Below are 21,136 nucleotides of genomic sequence, written 5' to 3' on the forward strand. Positions count from 1 at the left end.
TGTGAAAGTGCACAGATGCACATGTGTGTACACATGCACAGGCACCTACACACACACACACACACACACAAAGTGCTGACCTGGAAATACTTCCTGGTAGTAATAGGACTGCCCCTCCCACCCCCACCTAGAACTCCTCCCATCAGGGTGAGTGTTAGGGTGTTAAGCCCTAACAGATACAAAGCTGTTGGTACCCAGGAGCTATACTGTGGTTCCCTCCCTGGAATACAAGAATAATTTACCACTGCTGCCTCCTTTCTAATAACAGATCTCTGTCCTGCCCAAGTGAAGCCCCAAATATGCAAGCCCATGAAGGACTCCGCATTCTGGCTAGCGTTCCAGGTGACTCGTGTAGATGCGGACATTTCAGACTCACAGCATGGTGGGTCGGAGGGGGCGTGTGGGGACCGGAGGACACGATGCTCCATTTCACTCAAGCCACAGCAAACAGGCTGGGAGAACTGCGCTCCCGTAGGGTTTACGCGGGGATGTGTATTTACCCAAGCTTTGTCTTACAGCTGCAGGTCTGGAAAACTGCCTGCCACCTTTTATGGACCCTGGATGAGATGCAGACGACAGCCAGAGGCTGTGTTATTTTACGGTTTTCACGGCTTTGAAACTGCAGTGCTGAGCGTAGGGCAGTGTCAGGATCTCCAGGGAGTCCTGACGAGGGAAGAGGAGTTGGGACTCGCAGAGCTGCTCTTTGCAGGCAGATGTTTGGGGTTCAGTTTGGACCAAGTTCTGAAAAGGGCAGGCTTGGGAGAAACCCAGAGCCCTTGTCCTCCCAACAAAGCAGGAAGCATCTCTAAAATCTGACATTCTCAGTGGTTCTGGGTCCTACCCCCAGTGGCATTATGGAACTTTGCTGATGCAAATGTTTATACAGCCTGGCTAGGCTGAATAATGACCCCACCCTTAGTATGTCCATATTCTAATCCTTGGAACGTTACCTTACATGGCAAAAGGGACTTTGCAGATGTGGTTAAACTAAGGACCTTAACTGGGGACAGAAGCCTGAATTACCCAGGTGGGCTCAACGGAACCATAGGGGGCCTTGAAAGAGGGAGGCAGGAAAGTCAAAGGAAGGAGCAGATGTGGCGATGGAAGCAGGGGTCAGAGTCAGAGAGAGGAAGACGCTGGGGCACTGCTCTGAAGATCCTGGACAGGGCCACGAGCCAAGGGATGCTCCAGAAGCTGGGAAGGATGAGGACACATCAATTCCACTTTCCCCTGCTGTCCCCGGAGCCTCCGGCAGGGGCCAGCCACACCACCTGCAGCCCCATGAACCTGGTTTTGGACTTTTAAGCCTCCATGTTGGTGGTCACTGTTACAGCAGCCACTGGAAACACACCACTTATGAGCTGGTGACTTCCTCATAACAGCCTGGAGAGGGGGGCTGTCCTGGCACCTCGTTTCACAGATGAGGAAACTGAGGCACAGAAAACAGCATCTTAGCTGAGGGCACACAGGGAGTAGGTGGCAATGTTCCTGCTTTGTCCACTCACTTGGCTGCCGTAAACACAGCTGCTTCCTGCTTCTCAGGCAAACTGCTTCAGCCCCCAGAAAAGAAGCTATATTCCACAGATGGCCTGGTCTGGCGGCAGCTCTCCCAGAACCTCCCGGACCCCTTCCTCCAGGACATGGGGACCACCAGCCACTCACGCTCTGCTGCCTCCCCCTCCCTCCCACGTTTCTAAGCCCTCCCTTTCCATTGTGGTCACATGTCCTTCTCAGACTCCCTGCAGCAGAGAGCGGTCAGCATGCAGGGCCACGTGCTCACAGGCAGTTTCACATTGAGGATCACCCCGTGTGTGTAATTATCTGCTGTGTTTAAGAGAGTAATCCAGACTCTGCTAAGAAAGATTGAGAGGAAATGTGATAATCCACAATTTGAGTATGGATCTTTAGGAAACCTTCACAGGTCCCATTTTTGCATATCTTTGATAATTAACTATGAAATGTCTGGAGAAGGTGTTTTAAGGTTCCATGCAAGTTTAAGTTTTTTGGAACCTGTGGAACGGGCTGGTTTTAGGCTGTGAGGGTAAAAGCACTCCCTCAAGCAGGAGACTTTCTCTATTTTAATTCCGGGAGGGGGAGACTGGGGCTGATTTATCCTCAGCTGGGGGCCCTGGGTGCTCAGGCAAGGAAGGAGGAGCACCGGAGCCATCCTTACTTTGACGACGGAGAGCATCCCCTCGTTGGTCTGCGGGTTGGTGTGGATCTCGAAGCTCTGCCCCGGGTTCCCGTTGATGATGGTGTAGGCGGCCCTCCATGCACCCGTGGTGGGATCGTCCTTGTCCTCAACTGTCAAGTTGACAATAACTCCCATGGCTCCTTCCTCGACTGTGGCTTGAAACTGTAAACAAACAAAGCAGACCATAACTGTAACTATTTTGGGAAAACAACACCACCAACATAGCGAAGACCAGTGATGGTGCTCCTGTGACATGCCTGGTACAGGGCACGTTACCCCTAGCGTCTCATTAAATAATAAAGCAAAACAGAGGAAGACCATGATGCTGTGCTCTGCCGACAGATGACAGGCTTCAGGTTCTGGCAGCAGCCTTACGTGGGGCCATGAGCCTGAATTCTCATCAGGGGATGTTGGTCAGGGCTTGCCTGGGCTCACTGGAGGTGAGTGTTGAGAGAAGAGCTGTGCCTCCTCTGCGCCCCCTTCCTTCTCCCCACCTGGATGCAGATGACCACGAGGCCCAAGGGGAAGGTGGAGCCAAAGGAGGGACGGCACTAGGGTCCCTGAGGCACCATGAGGAGGTGGATGGAAGCCCGTCCTGAACTGCCGTTGAGTGAGACCCTGACCTGGACTGAGTCTGAGCCTTTGTGCATCTGCTCTTGCAGCTGTTACGGAATGTGAGTCTGTGTGCCCAGTGCACAGCGAGGCCAAACAACATCAAGATGTCAGAGTCTGGAGCAGAGACAAGTGTATTGAGGGCCCTGCAAGGAGACTGCTGGCTTATGCCTTAAAAACCGCAAACTCCTGGAAAGCTGTCAGCAAAACCCTTTTCTCGGAAAGGTGCAGGAAGGGCATGGGTAGTTGTTGCAAACGTCTTGCTGTCAGATCCTTTGCTCTTGAGGTCAGGTGTTCCTGTAAACCTCCACCAAAACAAATGTTATTCTCTGTTCTGACAAGTAAGGGCAAGGTCCTAAGGCTCAACTTTCACCCTCCGAGGTCTAGGGCCTGGGTTAGAGGAGGGGATCCCTCTGAGGACCAGTTACCACCCCCACCATACCTTCGTCCAGCACCAAGTATTCGTCCTCCCACCAGCACCCAGGCCTTGCTGAAGAGGCAGATCTCAGCTGGCAGCTCCCTCAGGGCCTGGTACTCAGACCCTGCCTGGCTGTCATCACGGGGAAGCCAGGAGCCCAGGACCCAGCTAGCCCTCAGGGTCCTCAGGCCACTCAAATAGGGTTGGGGGAGGGCGGGTCCCAGGGACCCACGCAGACAGACGGCTGCTGCCATTAGGTCCTGGAGAAGGGGACGGGAAAGAGGAGCTGCCTCAAAGCCGCAGCCTGGCCAGTGGGTGTCTGTGGCGAGGGCTCTGGAGCCCTGCAGATCATGGCCCCCAGCCTGTCCCCCGGGACCCCCAGCTCACCACCAGCTAAGGCCAGGGAGGGCCCTGGGGAGAAGGCTGTTCACCTGCCTCTTACCACGCTCTCCCTCGGAGGACACCACCCGGCCAACGGTTGGCCCAGTGGGACCTCTAAGGACACGCTAAGGGCCTTGTGCTAACCCTCGGAGCTTAAGGTCTCATGGTAGGTTGCACAGAAATGACTGCATGGCCGCCTCTCCCCTAGTACAGCCCCACCCACCCTGAGGACAGGTGACTGGATACCAGAAGGCTCTCGCTCATACACGGAAGGGCTGACATTGGAGCCCTAGAGTTTGACTCCAGAGCGTGACTGTACCATCTTCTCTAATGAAGGGAGCCAGCTCCATCCTTCCTACCCCTGACCCAACCTAGCAGGACTTTAGAAAAGCATTTTCTAAGGAAACATATAAATCAACTGTTTGGAGCTTTGCTGTGCCTTTGTTTTTATTGTAATACACCTCAAATGTTTCTTGCAAGTCGGCGTGGTGAATAAATCAATAAATGAAAAATCAGTTTTCCCATAGACTGCGCTTCACAAGCCATCATTATTAGCACATTCCTTGAGCTGGAAGCATAAAGTAGTGTTTTGATGCTTACCTCTGACACACTACAGGTGAATAGTAATCTGTTTGCAAATATTATACAAGCAAGTAATACCAATAAGCTGACAAGAAGAAGAAGAAATATCCTGGAATTTCAATTAGTAGGAAAGAGAACCTAAAGACAGTAAGACAATGTCAGAAGGCCCCGATGTTCAAAGAGAAGTAATTTGAGAAATGAAGTCCCGAAAGCGGTGGCTGATTAATTGACTTGCAAATCATTAATCAGAAGCCGTAATCTTGATGCCTTGGGGGAGACAGGCTGGGGATGGAAACTCATTCGTCTCTCACACCTCAGTGAACCTGGGTAGGTTGTCTCGCTTCCCTACAAGTGGTGCTGGGAAATTCTTAGAACACACACACCAGATGGAGAGCAGCTGGAGTGAAGGGGACATGGAGGGTGCTGTCACATAGAAACAGCTCCAGGAGACAATGATTTTGACCGGATTCCTGAGTCTTGTTTAAGTTAGTGCTACCTTCTATCTTCCCCGCATTCTCCCCAAAATTATGAAATTCCAGAGCTTGAAATCAGACTGGTGGTTCCTAGTCCTGTTAGAGTCTCCTTGAGGGCTTTTTAAAAACACTTTTTTTTTTTTTTTTAAACTAACCCTATTCCAATTCAGTTGATTTGGGGTTAGGCCGGAGATTCAGTATTTTCTTGACCTGCACAGATAATTCTATTGATAATATGCAGTTTGGGTGGAGAAGAAAGACAGTTCAAGGCCAAGGATGACTGAGGTGAGGATGTGAGAGCCCACTCTGTGCACTGTGAGGCTGCCTGGCTGTCGTGTAGAGCGGCCGGCAGTGCATCTGGGGACAGCAGGAAGGAGTGCTGTGATCGTCTACTGCTGTCTGCCGTGTGCCTGGGAGCAGAACATGGCGGCACATGCGCTGCCGGACCCTGCAGGTTGCAGAGGAAGAAGCCGGCTCGGAGGAGGAAGGAACAGCTTGGTCCAAGGTCACCGAGTGAGCCGCAGGTCACATCCAGATCTGGACTGCAGTAACATCTGCTTTCCACAAGTTCTGTTACTGATGCCCACTCAAGGTCCCCATTGCCTGCCCCAGCCTAGTGAGGGTCATTAGGGAAGAATTCCCTGAGAACTGAACGAAGATGAAAAGTTAGTGAGGTGAGAGGCGAGAGTCCTCCTGGATCTGAAACGGCAGGTGCAGAGGCTAGTGGTCAAGGGAGCACGGGGCCTTTGTGGAGCAGAGGGAAGGTGTGTGTGGCTGGAGAGAACCCTCTGCTCTTGGGCTATGGGGGAGGAGACAGTCAGATGATGCACAGCCTTGCCAGCCAGGGAAAGGCATTTAGAATTTACCTTGAGAGCAAAGTGAGGTCTGATCAAGGAACTGGAATATGTTTAAATCAACTCCCGAGAGAACTCAGAAAAAAAAAATCTTTAAATATAGAAAACATTCAACACAATTATTATAGTCTCTGTTAAGACCATTATCTGATTCTCGCATAAACTATAAAGCCAGTTTCCTTGAGCATCCATTTAGAAACTCATTACTGCTTAATTAAATACTCATTCTATTAATTCTATTCAATGTTTTAACCCCATTATGTAATTCAAGAATGGAAAATTAAATAGATTAAAACGAAATAGTACCATTTTATATTTCTAGAGCAATGCTCATTTTGTGATTTAAAAACAATAGACAGACATTAATTTACCATACCAGAGCAGGAGGAATTATTGATTATAACATTACTTCGTTTAATTGGAAAAAATAGATAAAGTTACTTTCTGTTAAACTGTGCTGTAAATCAAGTATGAGGTGTGAAACATGTTTTTACACAATCAGTGTGGGCGACTGGCTTGGGACATACTGAGTTTCATTAGCTCTGTCTTGCAATTCAGAGCTGAGTTATTTCATTTTCTTTTCTCTGATAAGGTGAGGTGAGTTCTGTGATGGACAGTTAGGAAGAGACTACCTGGACTTGCCACAAAGGTCATCCACCACCAGGGGAAGAGGGACTTGCATTTTAATTTACAGAGAGTGTACACTCTTCCTCATAGAGCAAAGAGTTGCTTGTTAAGGTTAACCTGGAAGATGGAAATGACGGTCAGCAGGCTAGAATGCCACATATGGGGAGAAGTGACAGCTCATGACTTTAAGGGACAGGACACAAGCAAGGCTGCTTGCTTAATTGCTGGAGTCCAGATTCAGTTCAGTTCAGTTCAATCGCTCAGTTGTGTCTAACTCTTTGTGACCCCACGAATTGCAGCATGCCAAGCCTCCCTGTCCATCACCAACTCCCAGAGTTCACTCAGACTCACGTCCATCGAGTCGGTGATGCCATCCAGCCATCTCATCCTCTGTCATCCCCTTCTCTTCCTGCCCGTAATCCCTCCCAGCATCAGAGTCTTTTCCAATGAGTCAACTCTTCGCATGAGGTGGCCAAAGTACTGGAGTTTCAGCTTCAGCATCATTCCTTCCAATGAACACCCAGGACTGATCTCCTTTAGAATGGACTGGTTGGATCTCCTTGCAGTCCAAGAGACTCTCAAGATTCTTCTCCAGCACCACAGTTCAAAAGCATCAATTCTTCAGCACTCAGCTTTCTTCACAGTCCAACTCTCACATCCCTACATGACCACTGGAAAAACCATAGCCTTGACTAGATGGACCTTTGTTGGCAAAGTAATGTCTCTGCTTTTGAATATGCTATCTAGGTTAGGAGTCCAGGTTCATGAGCTGCCAACCCTGGGGTTTCATGGAGAACTGATGCTGAATTCGAAAGGATGGGATATAGTTGGCTGGGCCCTGGCTTTGAGAAAATTAAAAGATAAGGCCCTGTAAAGTTTTACACACTTAAGTTTCTATTTGTGAGGATAAAAGGGTGATGGAGACATCATTAGAAACTGAGCTTGGCAACTCTTTTATGAGTCTGTATTTACATAAAGGATGCAGCTTGTTGGAAAAAATCTAATATCTGGCTGATAACCTATTGGGTAGAAACCATGATTGCTGTAAATAAGATCATGTGTTTAAGGGTCTTGGCACATTGCCTGGCATAGAGTAAAAGGAATTGATATTTGTTAGCAGTGGTGATGATGATTGATTTCATTCTGTCTCATATCAAATTCTTACTTGTGAATTGGAGAATACGGCTCAAAGCTCTGTGATTCTTTCTCTTCTTATCACAGTCTGCCTTCTAAAGTGGTTGTTTTGTGTAGATCTCTTATTTCTCTGGATGGGTGTGGAAGAAGCTCTTTGCTTTTCAATATTATAAACCTGACCCTTACACCCTTACTTATCCTTGTCTTGCTGTTTAGCAACAAGGCAAATGATGTTAACTTATTGCACCCACATTTAGAAGGGACAGCTGCACCAGATATCTGGTTTCCTTCTATCTATAATTAGGATTCATCTTTGGACAGAAAGATGCAAGACCTCGCTTAAATAAATAGTCATTAAATGTCTACTGAATGTCAGGGGGTCTGCCAGGCACAGGATGTATAGCAGTCAGTGAGAGGGACACCATTCTTTCTCCCCTCAGAGGCTTATGGCTCAGGAGACTGACACATTTACTCCTGGTCAGTCCCTTTCCTTATGCAATCTGCTCACCCATGGCATATCCAAACAGTTTGATTTCTACCATTTCTCTACTGTCATACATCCCAGGTGGCACCTGTGGCCAGTTATGGGTGCTTCTGTGTTTGGACATGATTTAGTTTCCAGCTAATGGTCATTTTAATAAATGGTGCTGGGGCCACTGGAGAGCCAGGTGGAAAAACAATGGATCTTGATCCCTACCTCATGCCATACAGAAACTGTGAAATGTAAAACAATAAACATTTTAGAAGAAAACATGGGAGGCTATTTTAATTCAGCTCACAGATAATGTTATGTGTTTGTTATACATATCAGTTCAGTTCATTCACTCAGTTATGTCTGACTCTTTGTGACCGCATGAACCTCAGCACGCCAGGCCTCCCTGTCCATCACCAACTCCCGGAGTTTACTGAAACTCATGTCCATTGAGTCGGTGATGCCATCCAACCATCTCATCCTCTGTCATCCCCTTCTCCTCCTGCCCCCAATATTTCCCAGCATCAGGGTCTTTTCAGATGAGTCAGCTCTTCATATCAGGTGGCCAAAGTATTGGGGTTTCAGCTTCAACATCAGTCCTTCCAATGAACACACAGGACTGATCATATATATATGTAATATAATGTAAAATATTTAAAATATATATAATATAAAAGTATAAAAGGTAAATGTATGTATAATGTGCATACAATATATGTATATATAACATGCACACAATATAACATATACATATAATATGCACACAATACAACATAGACAATACTTAAATAAAAATTTAATGTGTAGAGTTCTACATAAAGTTTATTCAGTATTTTAAGAAGACTTTATGTCTAAGAAGTGATTAACAAGAGAAACCCACAAGGGACTCTGAATTGCTTAGCTGAGGACCACCTGCTCATCTGCCAGCCCTCAAGACAACTGTACCTACTGAGTCCTTTCAGCTCACACTCCCAGTGTGCCTTGTCCACACGTCCTCTTCTCCTGTTTTATTTGGAGCAAATCCCAGACACACAACTGAATCTGTAAACATTTCAGTGTTTATTGGTAAAACTTAAAAACTCTCTTTAAGAAAACAGAATCAAAGTCCTTCCTTGATCCAACTAACATTAATTTCCTATACTGACAGTTACTGTCATTTCTTCACTTTACTGAAAGTACCTGCATGTTGTCTCTATTGTGGGTGGAGACAGTGCCGTGTAGCCGTGGTAAAGGGCAGTTAGTGATGCACCTCTTAGGCTTCTCCACAAGCATTTTCTCAGTTAAATGTTTCAAGCTACCCTGACTAAACAGGTGAGGAAATGGAAAAACTGAACATGGAAAGAGTTCTGTGATAATAAAGAATAGCAGCTCAACGAAAAAGAAACATGACCTGAGTGAGAGGACTCTCCATGTGTGTGGTTCTTGGTCCGGGAGAGCAGATGCACACATCCTCCGGTGCGTGTGACCCACCTGCCCTGGGGAGCCTGGGCCTGGAGGAGAACTGTGTGCCTCCCAGGAGGGCTGTGTCCAGGGTGCTGTTCAAGGAGAGGAAAGACCAAGTGTCCCCCAGAGGCAGGGGGATGAGCCAACGGGCAGGAGGGGGAAACGGCATTTACTGTGTGCTCTGGCAGGAGGTGTCTTCCCGCCCCTTCAGGACACCCTCTTTTGTGTTGGCTCATTTTCTTGGTGGAGAAAGGCCATTTTCATGGCTGGTGCAGACACAGAGTGGGTGCTGGGTACCCAACTTCTGAGGAAGATGCCTGGCCAGGTTCTGGCTCCCTGGGTGCCCAACAGCCCAGCAAGTTTGGTTTGCACACCTCCTCCACACGACCTCACCTACTGAAGTTCCTCAAATCTGCCAATTACAGACCCACGATGCAGCTAAACTGCGAGTTTTTAGGAAGAAGTACTCAAGTACTAAAACATGCTTTTTCTCCTCAAAACAAAACGAAAAGATAAGAGTCACTGAAGACTGGCAGAAAAGCAATGCTGTTGGGCAGGGTTCTCAAACCATGTTTCTCAGAACAAAGCGAGATGGTGCAGGAGTCCCACCAATGTATCAAGTATTTTCCTCTAAACAAGAAAGACAGAAACTGCCCGAGGAATCTGTTAACTGTATTTTATCTGTTTTGTATATTAGAGCTGTTGTCTAAGATTTTGCTTGGAAAAAAGTTTTGCAGCTAAAAAGAAATTTGAAAAGCACTGCCTTAGGGAACTGATGAAATAAATATTACATATGATGGTAAGAGAAAAACAAAAACCAAGGAGCAAATATGCCTGCATTGTTTTTTCTGCAAATGCCTTGCATGGAAACTTTATTTCATCTGACATTAACATCTCTCCTTCAATTGAGCTTCTTGTCTTAAAAAAAAAAGAAAGAAAAGGCCAAATACATATGTTCATTTAATGGGATGATTGGAAATAATTTAATTTTGAGAAGCAAAGAGATATTCTGCAGGGATACATGTTCAACCACAAACATTTGAATCTGAATTAAGAATGACTTTTTTTTTTTAACAATAGCATGGTCTGCTCTAAGGAATTTAGAATTTGGTTTATGCAATTCCACAAGTTTAGAGGAGGGGAAAGTGCAGTGAAATGAGTAAGTTCTGACCCACCTCTACCTCACAGATAAATTCTGTGACTTCTGGGTCCTGGTTTGGTTATCTGAGATGTAGAGTATCAGGAGAGCAGGAGTTCATAACCCTGACTGCACATCGGAAACACTCGAAATCTGCTTAGTATCTGGGATCCCACCCACATTCAGAGATTTTCCCTGGGTGGGGCTAGGTATTTGCATGTCTAAAAACTCCCCCAATAGGATTCTGATGAAGGAGGGTGAGAACAGCGGCTTGAAATGACTCCTAACGCCACCTCCTAGTGTTAGGATCAAGCTTTAAATCAATCTTAGGGATCCGTTCCAGTGTGTGTAGGTCCTAGCATCTAGATGTTGGGAGGGCCAAAGGATGCCACTGGTGGCAGGGATCATCCTTGAGATTTCTTGCAGTCTCTGCTCTAGGAGCCTATCAGGGTTGCTTACAGACCAACAGAATACATTTGCCAATGAAACTCACAGGGCTATCTCCTGAGGTTATGGTTTTCATCATCCCAAACAGAAATCCTGTATCCATTAAGCACTCATTCCACTCCTCTGCCCGTCCCAGCCCCTGACAACCACTAATCTACCTCCTGTCTCTATGGATTTACTCTTCTGGCATTTTACAGAGATGGAATCACATGGTCTTCTCTGTCTGGCTTCTTTCAATTAGTATAGCGTGTTCAAGGTGTTGTAACCTGTGTCAGTACTTTGTTCTTTTTCATGGTTACATAATGTTCCACTGCATGACAGACCATGTTTCATCTATCCATTCTTCCACTGATCAACATGTGGGCTGTTTCCACTTCTTGACTGTTGGAAAATGTTGCTCTGAATATTCATGGACACGTTTGCATGTGGACATATGTTTTCATTCTCTTGGGCAGATGCCTAGGGGCAGAATTGCTGGGTCACATGGTGATTCTGTGAGTGAGGCAGTGGGGATTTACGTCATTTATCAACATGCACAGAGTCCTTGGTCTGCACCTTCTAAACATGTGAGGCTGTGTACTGTTTGCTGGCTTCTCAGAGCTCACTGCCCCCTTGTCCCATGTGAGGAGAGGCAATCTGGGGATGGAAGCTTCCCTCTTTGAACACAGGAGGGGCTGAGAAGGAGGAGGATCTTTGAGAGCCGTGTCTCTTTGGAGTAACCCACTAAAGCAGCCTCCTTTACCTATTTGATGTGGTGTTGCTCAGCTTAATGTAGAGATGAGCTGGGCACCCTGGAGTTCACAGAGAACAAGCCCTGCTTCGTGCATGCCCCTTGCAGCTGTTTCTAACTAGAGGAAGTACATCTTTAATCTCCCGAGCAGTAGGAGAATCGACACACTTGGTTAGGCTCCTGATGCTAACGCTCCAGTACAAATAAGGACAAGAGAAACCTTCTGCTTTCATTACAAGGGATTTGTACAAATTCACACTTGGAATTGACTTATAGCTTCTAATTTATATTTAAATCCCAAATGTCGTAGTCAGAAGAAACTGCTCTAAATCCATTATCCATGTCTGCACCATTGATTCCTGTTTCAAATAGACCCCAGGGGCCCACTTGTAATTCCCATTGGCACCTCTGAGTATTTCTTCCCAGAGGTGGCTTGTAGAGCATCTGAGAACATCCGAGTCCCATGGGGAGAAGAGATGGATGAGAATTGTTCCTTTGGGAATCAGACCCAGTGAGAGAGGGAAGATGAGGAAAATCATCCTCTGTCCCTTCTGGGTTCTGATCTTGGGTGGAGCCACACTGGAGTCTGTGGGAGAGAGGTGCCGAGGTCTATCTTTCACATTGAAAAGAATGAATGACGGAAAGTTACTCAGGTTTAACATCCCCATGAGGCTCTACCACCTATTGGTTGTGTGACCTTGGCCAAGTCACTTAACTTCTCTGTATCTTGATTTTCTCATTGGCACAATGAGAAAAAATAATAGTACCTACCATTATAGAATCATGATTACTAAGCAAGAATATTTATAAATGTTGAGATGAACGCCTGACACATAGTAAGCAACAGAGGCACATTGTTATAATGAACACAGACAGAAAGAATAAAGAAAAGACGTTGGTTACAGTACACATCATTATAAGGAATGTGACCGGAGAAATAAACTTTGCTCTTCTGGGCTTTTTGTTGTCATTTCTACAGGAGCCTAGTCTCGCTAAATAAATATTTCTGACAATATAACTTTCCTTTGTTATATAAACTACTTAGAGTTGGTGTCATGTATCATCAGGGGTGTCTTGACCAGTAGAATGTTTTAGATCCTAACTGTACTTTTAATCTAGTGCAGGATTTCTTAGGCTCAGTGCTAGTGACATTTTGGGCTGGATAATCACTGGTTGAGGGGGTGGCCTGTACATGATGCTGAGTGTCACCCCTGGCCTCTACCCACCAGGTGCCAGGAGCACCCAAGTCGTAGCAATCAGAAATGTGTGCAGACACTGCTGGGTGTCCCAGAACAGTGTGTGTGCGTGTGCGTGTATGTGTGTGTACAGTCCTCCCTGGCTGAGAATCACTGATCCAGCTAAACCAGGTCAGGGGCTCCCTAACAAGCATCAGCCTGTAAGTGGCAGCCCACAGATCCCCAGGGCAAGGTTTATCAGCAACTTGGGCCTAGACTCAAGCCTCATGGGAAAACACTGAACTAGCATAATAGCATTTTCCAGAGTAACTAAATCAGACTTCGCCAGAAAAACATTCAAGGGTAAAACTAAAGACTATAATTATTATGAAAATTATGGATGTAGTTTTCATTACTCCACAATTTTTGAATTAGCCACTGATAATCCCTTTTATAAAAGAAGAAAGGTGGTTTTTCTCTCACTTCCTTCTTCCTGACACTTGCCTGCCTCTCGTTTTTCCGTAAACACATTTGTGCCTGTGAGCGCCAAGCGGACTCGGGTGCAGCAGAGATCAGGGCCTCCAGGGAGTGAGGCAGCCCTGTCACTCATGGGGCTTTCTCAGTGGGCTTCAGAAAACCAGAAAAGAGGGATTTTTCCCCCCATTTGGCCCCGTTGGAACTGTGTTCAGATTCAACAGCGAAGAATTACCAGCTGTGGTCCATTCTCCCCTCCCTGTTCTCCAGACCCTTGCTACTTGATGTGTGGTCCCTGGCCCAGGGTTGGCATCACTTGTGAGGTAGTTAGAAACGCAGGATCTGGGGCCCCGGGACAGAACTTCAGAGTCAGACTCCAGATGATTCGCCGCTACATCACATCTCTGACCTCTTCTCTTGACCTTTCAGCCTACCCTTGGTAGCTTGCTCTTTGCTGAGGGGCAAGAAAGATCAAAACACAGGTGCCTTGTACATCCAGCATCCCAGCCTGGAGCTGAGAGGCTAGAGGGGACTGTTTCCATCCTGTTCAAGGTGGACTTCTTCCCCACACCCCATCCCCCTTTCCACCTTCAACTCCTGTCCTGCTTCCCTACCTGCCAATGTGCCTGCCTCTCAAGTCGATAAACGTGTCCCAGACTCTCCACTTAAAAAGCAGAACAACAAAACATGCACAGGGACACAAAAGCCTCCCTCCTCTCCACTGTGCTCACTCCCTTCGCAAGAGAGGCCTGTATTTCCTCACCTCCCTGTGTGTGGTGAAAGTACTAAATCCATTGAAAGTCACTGGGAAGGTTGGGGAGCACAAAAATAAGGACTGCAGAAGAAAAAAAAAAGGACTGAAAATGTATTTGCAATCCAGGAACAATACAGTCAGTGATTGTTGAGGTGTAACTACATGAGAAAACATGCTGTTCGTAACCCTCATTAGGCCTATTGAATAGCTGCCAAGGAGGTGTTTCATGAAACTCACATGCAACAGGCAAGACAGGGTCCTGCCTTTCCCTGTGAGGGAGGGCCGTACGGAGCCCTCTGCACACGAATGTGGGAAACTGCGGCTTCTCAGCACTAAGGACCTTTATGTAAAAAGGTGATGTCTTCCAGCTTGATTCTTCCCTCTTTAGTGACAGGGTGGCTTCCCTGGTGGCTCAGCGGTAAAGAATCCACCTGCCAATGCAGGAGATGAGGGTTGGTCCCTGGGTCAGGAAGATTTCCCTGGGGAAGGGAATGGCAAGCCACTCCAGTGTTCTTGTCTGGAGAATCCCATGGACAGAGGAGCCTGGCGGGACACAGTCTGCTGGGTTTCAAAGAGTAGTGACTAAACCAGGACAACAAAGTGACAGGGTGGGATAGCGGGAACTGCCAGGTAGCACAGGAGACCATGCAGGAGATGAGAGGAGCTGAGGAGAGAGGAGAGAGCGGGGACTGAGAGACACACAGAAATAAAGAGGTGGCGGGAGAAAGAGGGAGCTGGTGGCGGCAGGCGCAGCTGGGAAAGAAGGTAGGGAAATGCATTGCTGCATGTGCAATGAAGAGTCAGAGAAAGGGAGATGACAGAGAGGGAGAGAGAAAGAGAGATAAGTAAGATAGAAATAAATAGCACAGGAAGTAAAGGCAGGAGATAGAGAGAGAGAGAGAGAAGGAGAGATAAGTAAGATAGAAATAAGTAACACAGGAAGTAAAGGCAGGAGAAAGAGATAGACAGAGGGGGAGACAGAGAGGTGGGGGTGGCTAAAGGGCTTGCTTTTTCTCAAATAAGAAAATCTGGGCAATCTGCGTTCCAGGATTCCCACCTTCCAAGGCCTTGTGCCAGTGGAAGCTGAAGACAGAGATCTCCGTGTCAATAGAACCCGGTGGCTGAAGCCTCCAGTCTAAGCACCTGGAGCAACTGCAGAGGGAGCAACTGAGGATTCCGTGGCTCAGCCTGGACCCCTGGGAGGAGGGGTGAAGGTGCCCATTGGCCAACCAACCCTCAAAGAATGGATGCTGGTTGGTGTGTTCTGGGCCCTGGGCATCACTTCTATGATAACCACCAGGAAGCGCAGTCTTTTTACAACAGTTTCTAAAATCAGTGCTTTAGACACAATTGGATATGATCAAAATGATCCTTGCATATGTGTGTGTGCTCAGTTGCTCAATCGTGTCTGACTAGGCTCCACTGCCCATGGGATTTCCAGGCAGGAATACTGGAGTGATTTGCCATTTCCTTCTCCAGGGGATCCTCCTGACCCAGTGATCGAACCCCTATCTCCTGGATCTCCTGTACTGGCATGTGGATTCTTTACCATTTAGCCATCGGGGAGGCCCAGATGATTCTTAAGTCTCCAAAAGCATCCACATGGAAGGCTCTCGCAGTCCTGGGAGGCTGTTCTCCTCTTGGGCCACCTTGTATGAAGAATCCACATGTGACTTTGAGAACACAGAGGCAGATGTGTATAAGTTAAATGTCTGGATGGTGAGTCGTGTTTCATTAACCCCACACAGGTCCTTCCAAGGGGTGGATTTGGTTCTCATGAACTTATCTTTCTGTTGCCTTTGCAAACATTTAGGAAGAGGTTGTGAACAAATCAAAATTTGTGGTCTTTGGCCTCCAGTTGCCTAATGTGAAGTCTGTGTTTATGGAGCATCTCAGAGGGCCTGCCCATGGCAAGGGACTGTAAGAGGCATGGTAGCTGGTAACTTTCTGGGCCCAGGTGTGGCTGACCATCCAAGGGGACATCTAAAGGGAATCTCTTCCTTTTGGCTGGAGAAGCTCCCCAGTCTCCTCCCTAAACAGCACTCTGCTAATGGCTTCCACTCTGAACAACACTTCTTCACACACCCAAACATATGCACACACGTATGTACACGCACACATATGCACACCTTTTGCAGGAAGGGAGTGATTCCCGAGCAAGTCCACATCTAGCGTTGTTGCTATAGTAACACTTGTGTTGCTTGACTTACAGGAACAAATTACAATGGTAAGCTTCTTCTGCCAGCTGTGTGCAACCTTGTTCCTTCTACAGTCAGGGAAGAGGTGGAAGGTTAGTATAATTTAAGCTGCAAGGTAGAGAAGAGGCTTGAATTCACAGCAGTGTGGTACAGACCTCCCCGGAGGAAAAGAAAAAATACATGACACCCGAGGGCAGCGAGTTCCAGGGCTCATTAGCAGGTAAAGGTGACAGGTGGGCACTGCCTCCTTCTTATGTAAGCAGCAGCTGGAGGAGGGGCCAACAGTGGGGGTTTCAAGGCCCCAGAGCTGCAGGATGGGGATTTGGCCAAATTGAGCAATTCAAATTATTGGGTGCAAAATGCCTATTTTCTGAAGAAATCCACGCTCTGCAGACTAACAGTACTAATGTTGATTAGGGGCCTGGTAATAGTAAAAACTCAACGTCATGTGCTGGGCCGTTGACCCACAGAATCTCACTTTACTGGGGTCCCTGCTACGAACAGGAGCCCTCTCCTGGGTCTGGAATTCTGTCCCTGTTTTGTGCCCACACATCAGGTGCATCCCTGGACCATGAGCCTCGTCCACTGGGGCCCATTCACAGCAGGGCAGGCCAGCTACACGAGTGCACAAACCAGCACAGCTCGGGAGATGGAAAACGTGAAGGTAATTTAAAAGTACTTTGATCATATTGGAAAAAGGACTATAAACTGCAATTTAAAATACTCATACCTTTTGGACCTGGCATTTCACTTCTGAGAGTTTATCCTGCAAATCTTTCACAGGTACCCATGAATATAGACATTCAAGCATTTTGAATGCTGTGATATTTATAAAAGGAAAAACCAGGGACCACCAAAATGCCACCCACAGGGGACTGGTGAAATTGTGAGATGCCAATGAAACAGACCATGATACAGAGCCGTTAAGATGATAAGGTAGCTAATTGCTCGGCATTATTGATCAGAAGGGAATCTGTTGTTTCGGATGGTGCAGACACCTTGGGGTTACTTAGAAGAAATAAAATGTGTTAGGTTAACGGACTCAGGAGGAAATGGGCCATTCAAGGGGCACATGTGGGGCAGAGCTGAGATGAAGAGATTACAGCATCTTTGAGGGTGGAGATTGCCAGAGCTGAGGACACGGGTGGAGCTCCCCATGTTGACGTGTGTGAGGGGCTGGGAGGGCAGGGCTGACCTGGTGGGCTCTCCTTCTTGTTGCCTGGCCAGAGCCCCCTCCCCAGGTTAAAGGCATGGAGAAGAGACAAGCCATATGGAAGTTCAGCAAGCAGTCTCTGGGGGTGGAGCATCTTCCTTCGGGGCTCCCACTTGGAGGAGGGGTTGGGTAGAGTTTATGGGCAGTGGGTGGCTGTGCAGGGGATGCCTTCATCCCCTACGATCATCAGGGCTCAATCGCATGTAAAGGCTGTGGGAACTCTGGGATGCTGCTGACATGCTTGAAATGACCACTCATGGAAGTAAACCAAGAAGGTGTGACATCCATGTCTCATTCATTTCAGCTGGAAGGAACCTTAGGTGGGAGACAGAGGAACCCATTCTCCTGAAGGCTTCTGTCAACTGTCTTGAATGACTAACATGATGGAGTTTTTCTCTACCCTTTGCTTGCACTAAGAAAGACCAGGACCATTCAGAGCAGGTAGCAAAGGCCAAAGGAGAAAAAATAAAAATAATAAAAATACTGGCAATGACAGCCTGTGTTCACCAAGTGCTTACTCTGTGCTGGGTATTGGGCTAGAACTCCCTACACGCATTATGTCATTTGATCCTCACCGTAGCCTAAGGGAACAAGGAAATAACTATTTCTCTAATTTTGCAGATAAGGTCAAAGCTACAAATCCTGATAAAACTGCAACATAGTAAGAATAATATGACCCCATCTTTGTATATAGAAAACTGGGTTTGATGGATGGAAAGGGAAAAGACACCTGGAGAAGTTTAACCAACGTGTTAGCAGAGGTCATCCTGAAGGAGAGCTGAGAGACTGGCAACTTCATGTACTTCTTTATATGCTCACATGACGTTTTAATGTTCTTCAAAAACAACGGAAATAAATTAAAAAAAAATCTAGAGGGGATAAAATGCTACAAATTCAAAGTACATTTAAAATTAAGTTGTTTTCTAAAATACTTTAGAAAAAGAAAAAATAACTATTCTTTGCTAAGCTTCACTATGTAGCTACAGTAACGAAGACAGGGCAGTGCTGGTGGCGGGAAAGCCACAGATCCACGGAGCAGAATAGAGGACCCAGAAAAGCGGCCCCTCATGTGCCCATAAAACGAGGCCGGAGTCACTGCACATCCGAAGGTAAATAAAGGGCCTCAACCGCAACCTCATACCATATGGAAAAACTAACTCAAAATGAACCATGGACTTCATTGCACAATATGAACCTTTCAGAAGGAGACACTAATTCAAAAAGATCTATGCACCCCAGTGTTCATAGCAGCACTATTTACAATAGCCAAGGGGCTTTCTCGATGGCTCAGTGGGTAAAGAACCTGCCTGCAATGCAGGAGATACAGGAGCCAAGAATTGGATCCCTGGGTCAGGTCCCTTGGAGGACGGAATGGCAACCCACTTCAGTATTCTTGCCTGGAAAATCCTATGGACAGAGGAGCCTGGTGGGCTACAGTCCAAAGGATCACAAAGATTTGGACATGACTGAGCACTAGCACGGAAGATATGGAAGCAACCTCAGTGGCCATCAACAGATGAATGGATAAAGAATATATAGTATATTTACACAATGGAATACTACTCAAACATTAAAAAAATGAAATAATGCCATCTGAAACAACGTGGATGGACTTGGAAGGTGTTAGGCTAAGTGAGGACCCATTGCTAGACAAAGAATTCTTAGAGTTGACAGCAAAAATACAATCTAAATAAAAAAGAATGATAAATTGGACTTTATAAAAATTAAAGGCACTTGCTCAGTGAAAGACTGTATTAAGAGGATAAAGAAATAAACCACAGACTGAAGTTATCTGCAAGCCCCGTCTCTAATAAAGAACTTGTATATGAACCATGAAAGCAACTCTCAAAATTCAACAGGAAGAAGACAATCCAGTTAGAAAGTATGCAAAAGACATGATCAGATGTTTCACCGAAGAGAATAAAGATGACAAATAAGCGCATGGAAGGATGCCTAATACTGTTAGTCATATAGGGAAACGCAAATTATAGTTGTAATGAAATATGGCTAACACCTATCAGAAAGGTTAAAATGAAAAATAATGATAACACCAAATTCTGCTGAGGATGTGGGGGAACTGGATTTCTCGGACATCACTAGTGGGAATGGAGAATAGTACAGTCCTTCTGGAAAGTAGCTTGGCAGTTTCTTATAAAACGAACATGCATTTAACATGTGTGTGTGCTAAGTCACTTCTGCTAAGTTGCTTCAGCCATGTCTGACCCTTTGTGACCCAATGGACTGTAGCCCTCTAGGCTGCTCTGTCCATGGGATTCTCTAGGCAAGAATACTGGAGTGGGCTGCCACGCTCTCCTCCAGGGGATCTTCTCAACCCAGGGATCAAATCCATGTCTCCTATGTCTCCTGCATTGGCAGGCAGTTTCTTTACCACTAGTGCCACCTGGGAAGCCAACAGAGAGTGGGGACTGTCAAAAGATGGCACATCAACATGCTCAAGGCAATCATTCTCAGATATTCTTTTCAACAGTAAGGAGAGAGGGCATTTTCACCTCCTTGAACCAACATACACAATGGGACAATTCTGGGTTCTTAGCCAATAAAATTAATTCTGACATAGGCTTTATTCACATGAGAGTGATGGGATTTCTCTTAGGCTCCATAATATGGGTTCAAAGGTGACAAAATGTTACCAATTGTGTCTCATCTTGAGGATAATTTCTAATCTGTTTGACTGGATGCCAGCTCCTCAATGGACCAGCTGTAACTTTGCTCATTATTTAACCTCCTGAACCTGTCCTGCACAGAAGCTGCTGGCCACTGTCATCAACACCCCCATTTTACAGGTGAGGAGACTGAGGTCAAAAGAATTAAGGAACTCATGCAATATCCAAGATATGGCAAAAAATGGAGATGGAACTGAAGCGTAGTCATCTGATCCTAGCAGGTGACCAATCTCTGCACATCACTCCACCCTGCCTTGTAAATAAAAGGAGCCAGAAATAGAGCTGGGATTTGGGAGTAATAAGAACGGTCCTTTTGGTCAAACCAACTGTGTGAACAGAGGGACAGCTGGGAACTCGGCAGAGGAAGCCCCTTCCCCACCTTGTCTCCTCCTTGGTTTCTATCTTCTGAGACAGAATCGGGTCATTATTAAAAAAAATTCATAGTCTTTACCACATTGCTGACTGTGGCATTTGCTTCCCTGCTGGAATTTCAAAACTGCAAAGCAGACTCAACATAAGGACCAGTTTATCTTACTACTCTGTCCCCCTTAAATCTTCTTGTGTGCGTCGGGGGCGTCTAGAGTCCGTGACCTTGACACGTGGTTTGGTCAAGTGAAGGTGAAGGAATTGCCTGGGGCCCTGTGTCCCTTAACAGCCTACAAACTCATTGGTGGCAGGCAACACTGCTGCTTTAATGAGGGGGCTACTGACAATGCACAGACAGAGCTCTGCCAGGAGCTGGCCCCCACAACAATACTTTATCATATGGACGCTGACAAATGCCACTGCCACGGCTCCTCCTGATGTCACTTTCCTCTTTCCTACCCTCCGTTACTGCTCTTTGAGGAGCTTGCCCTGTTGACATTGTCCACGTGAAGCTGTGTCTCTGCTAAATGAAAGAACTCCATCATTTTTATGCCAGTCTTCCAGACACCAGGAGAACCAGCCTCCCCCTTTGCCCCCCATCAGAATGTTACATGGGAAAAAGACAAGCCATGGGTGAAATTACAGGGTGGTCATAGCGCTCCAGCAAATGAAGTTAACAAGATGTTTTTCTCCAGGCATCAGGGCCATGGAAAGCAAAAAAAAAAAAGGCACTCAGAATCTTATTAAAGCCCTAAACCTGAGATGCA

The 21,136-nt window shown here is 46.6% G+C and overlaps 1 protein-coding gene across 1 annotated transcript in view; it reads right to left on the bottom strand.

Moving 5' to 3' along the window:
- The window catches only part of CDH13 (cadherin 13), a 1,016,229-nt gene that overhangs the window by 91,274 nt on the left and 903,819 nt on the right, over positions 1-21,136 (bottom strand). Inside the window, exon 9 of the mRNA XM_027513936.1 lies at positions 2,174-2,356. Within this exon, the coding sequence (XP_027369737.1) occupies positions 2,174-2,356 (183 nt within the window). The remainder of the gene's footprint in view (positions 1-2,173; positions 2,357-21,136) is intronic.

The sequence above is a fragment of the Bos indicus x Bos taurus genome, chromosome 18 (assembly GCF_003369695.1).
Source record: "Bos indicus x Bos taurus breed Angus x Brahman F1 hybrid chromosome 18, Bos_hybrid_MaternalHap_v2.0, whole genome shotgun sequence".
Classification (NCBI taxonomy): Eukaryota; Metazoa; Chordata; class Mammalia; order Artiodactyla; family Bovidae; genus Bos; species Bos indicus x Bos taurus.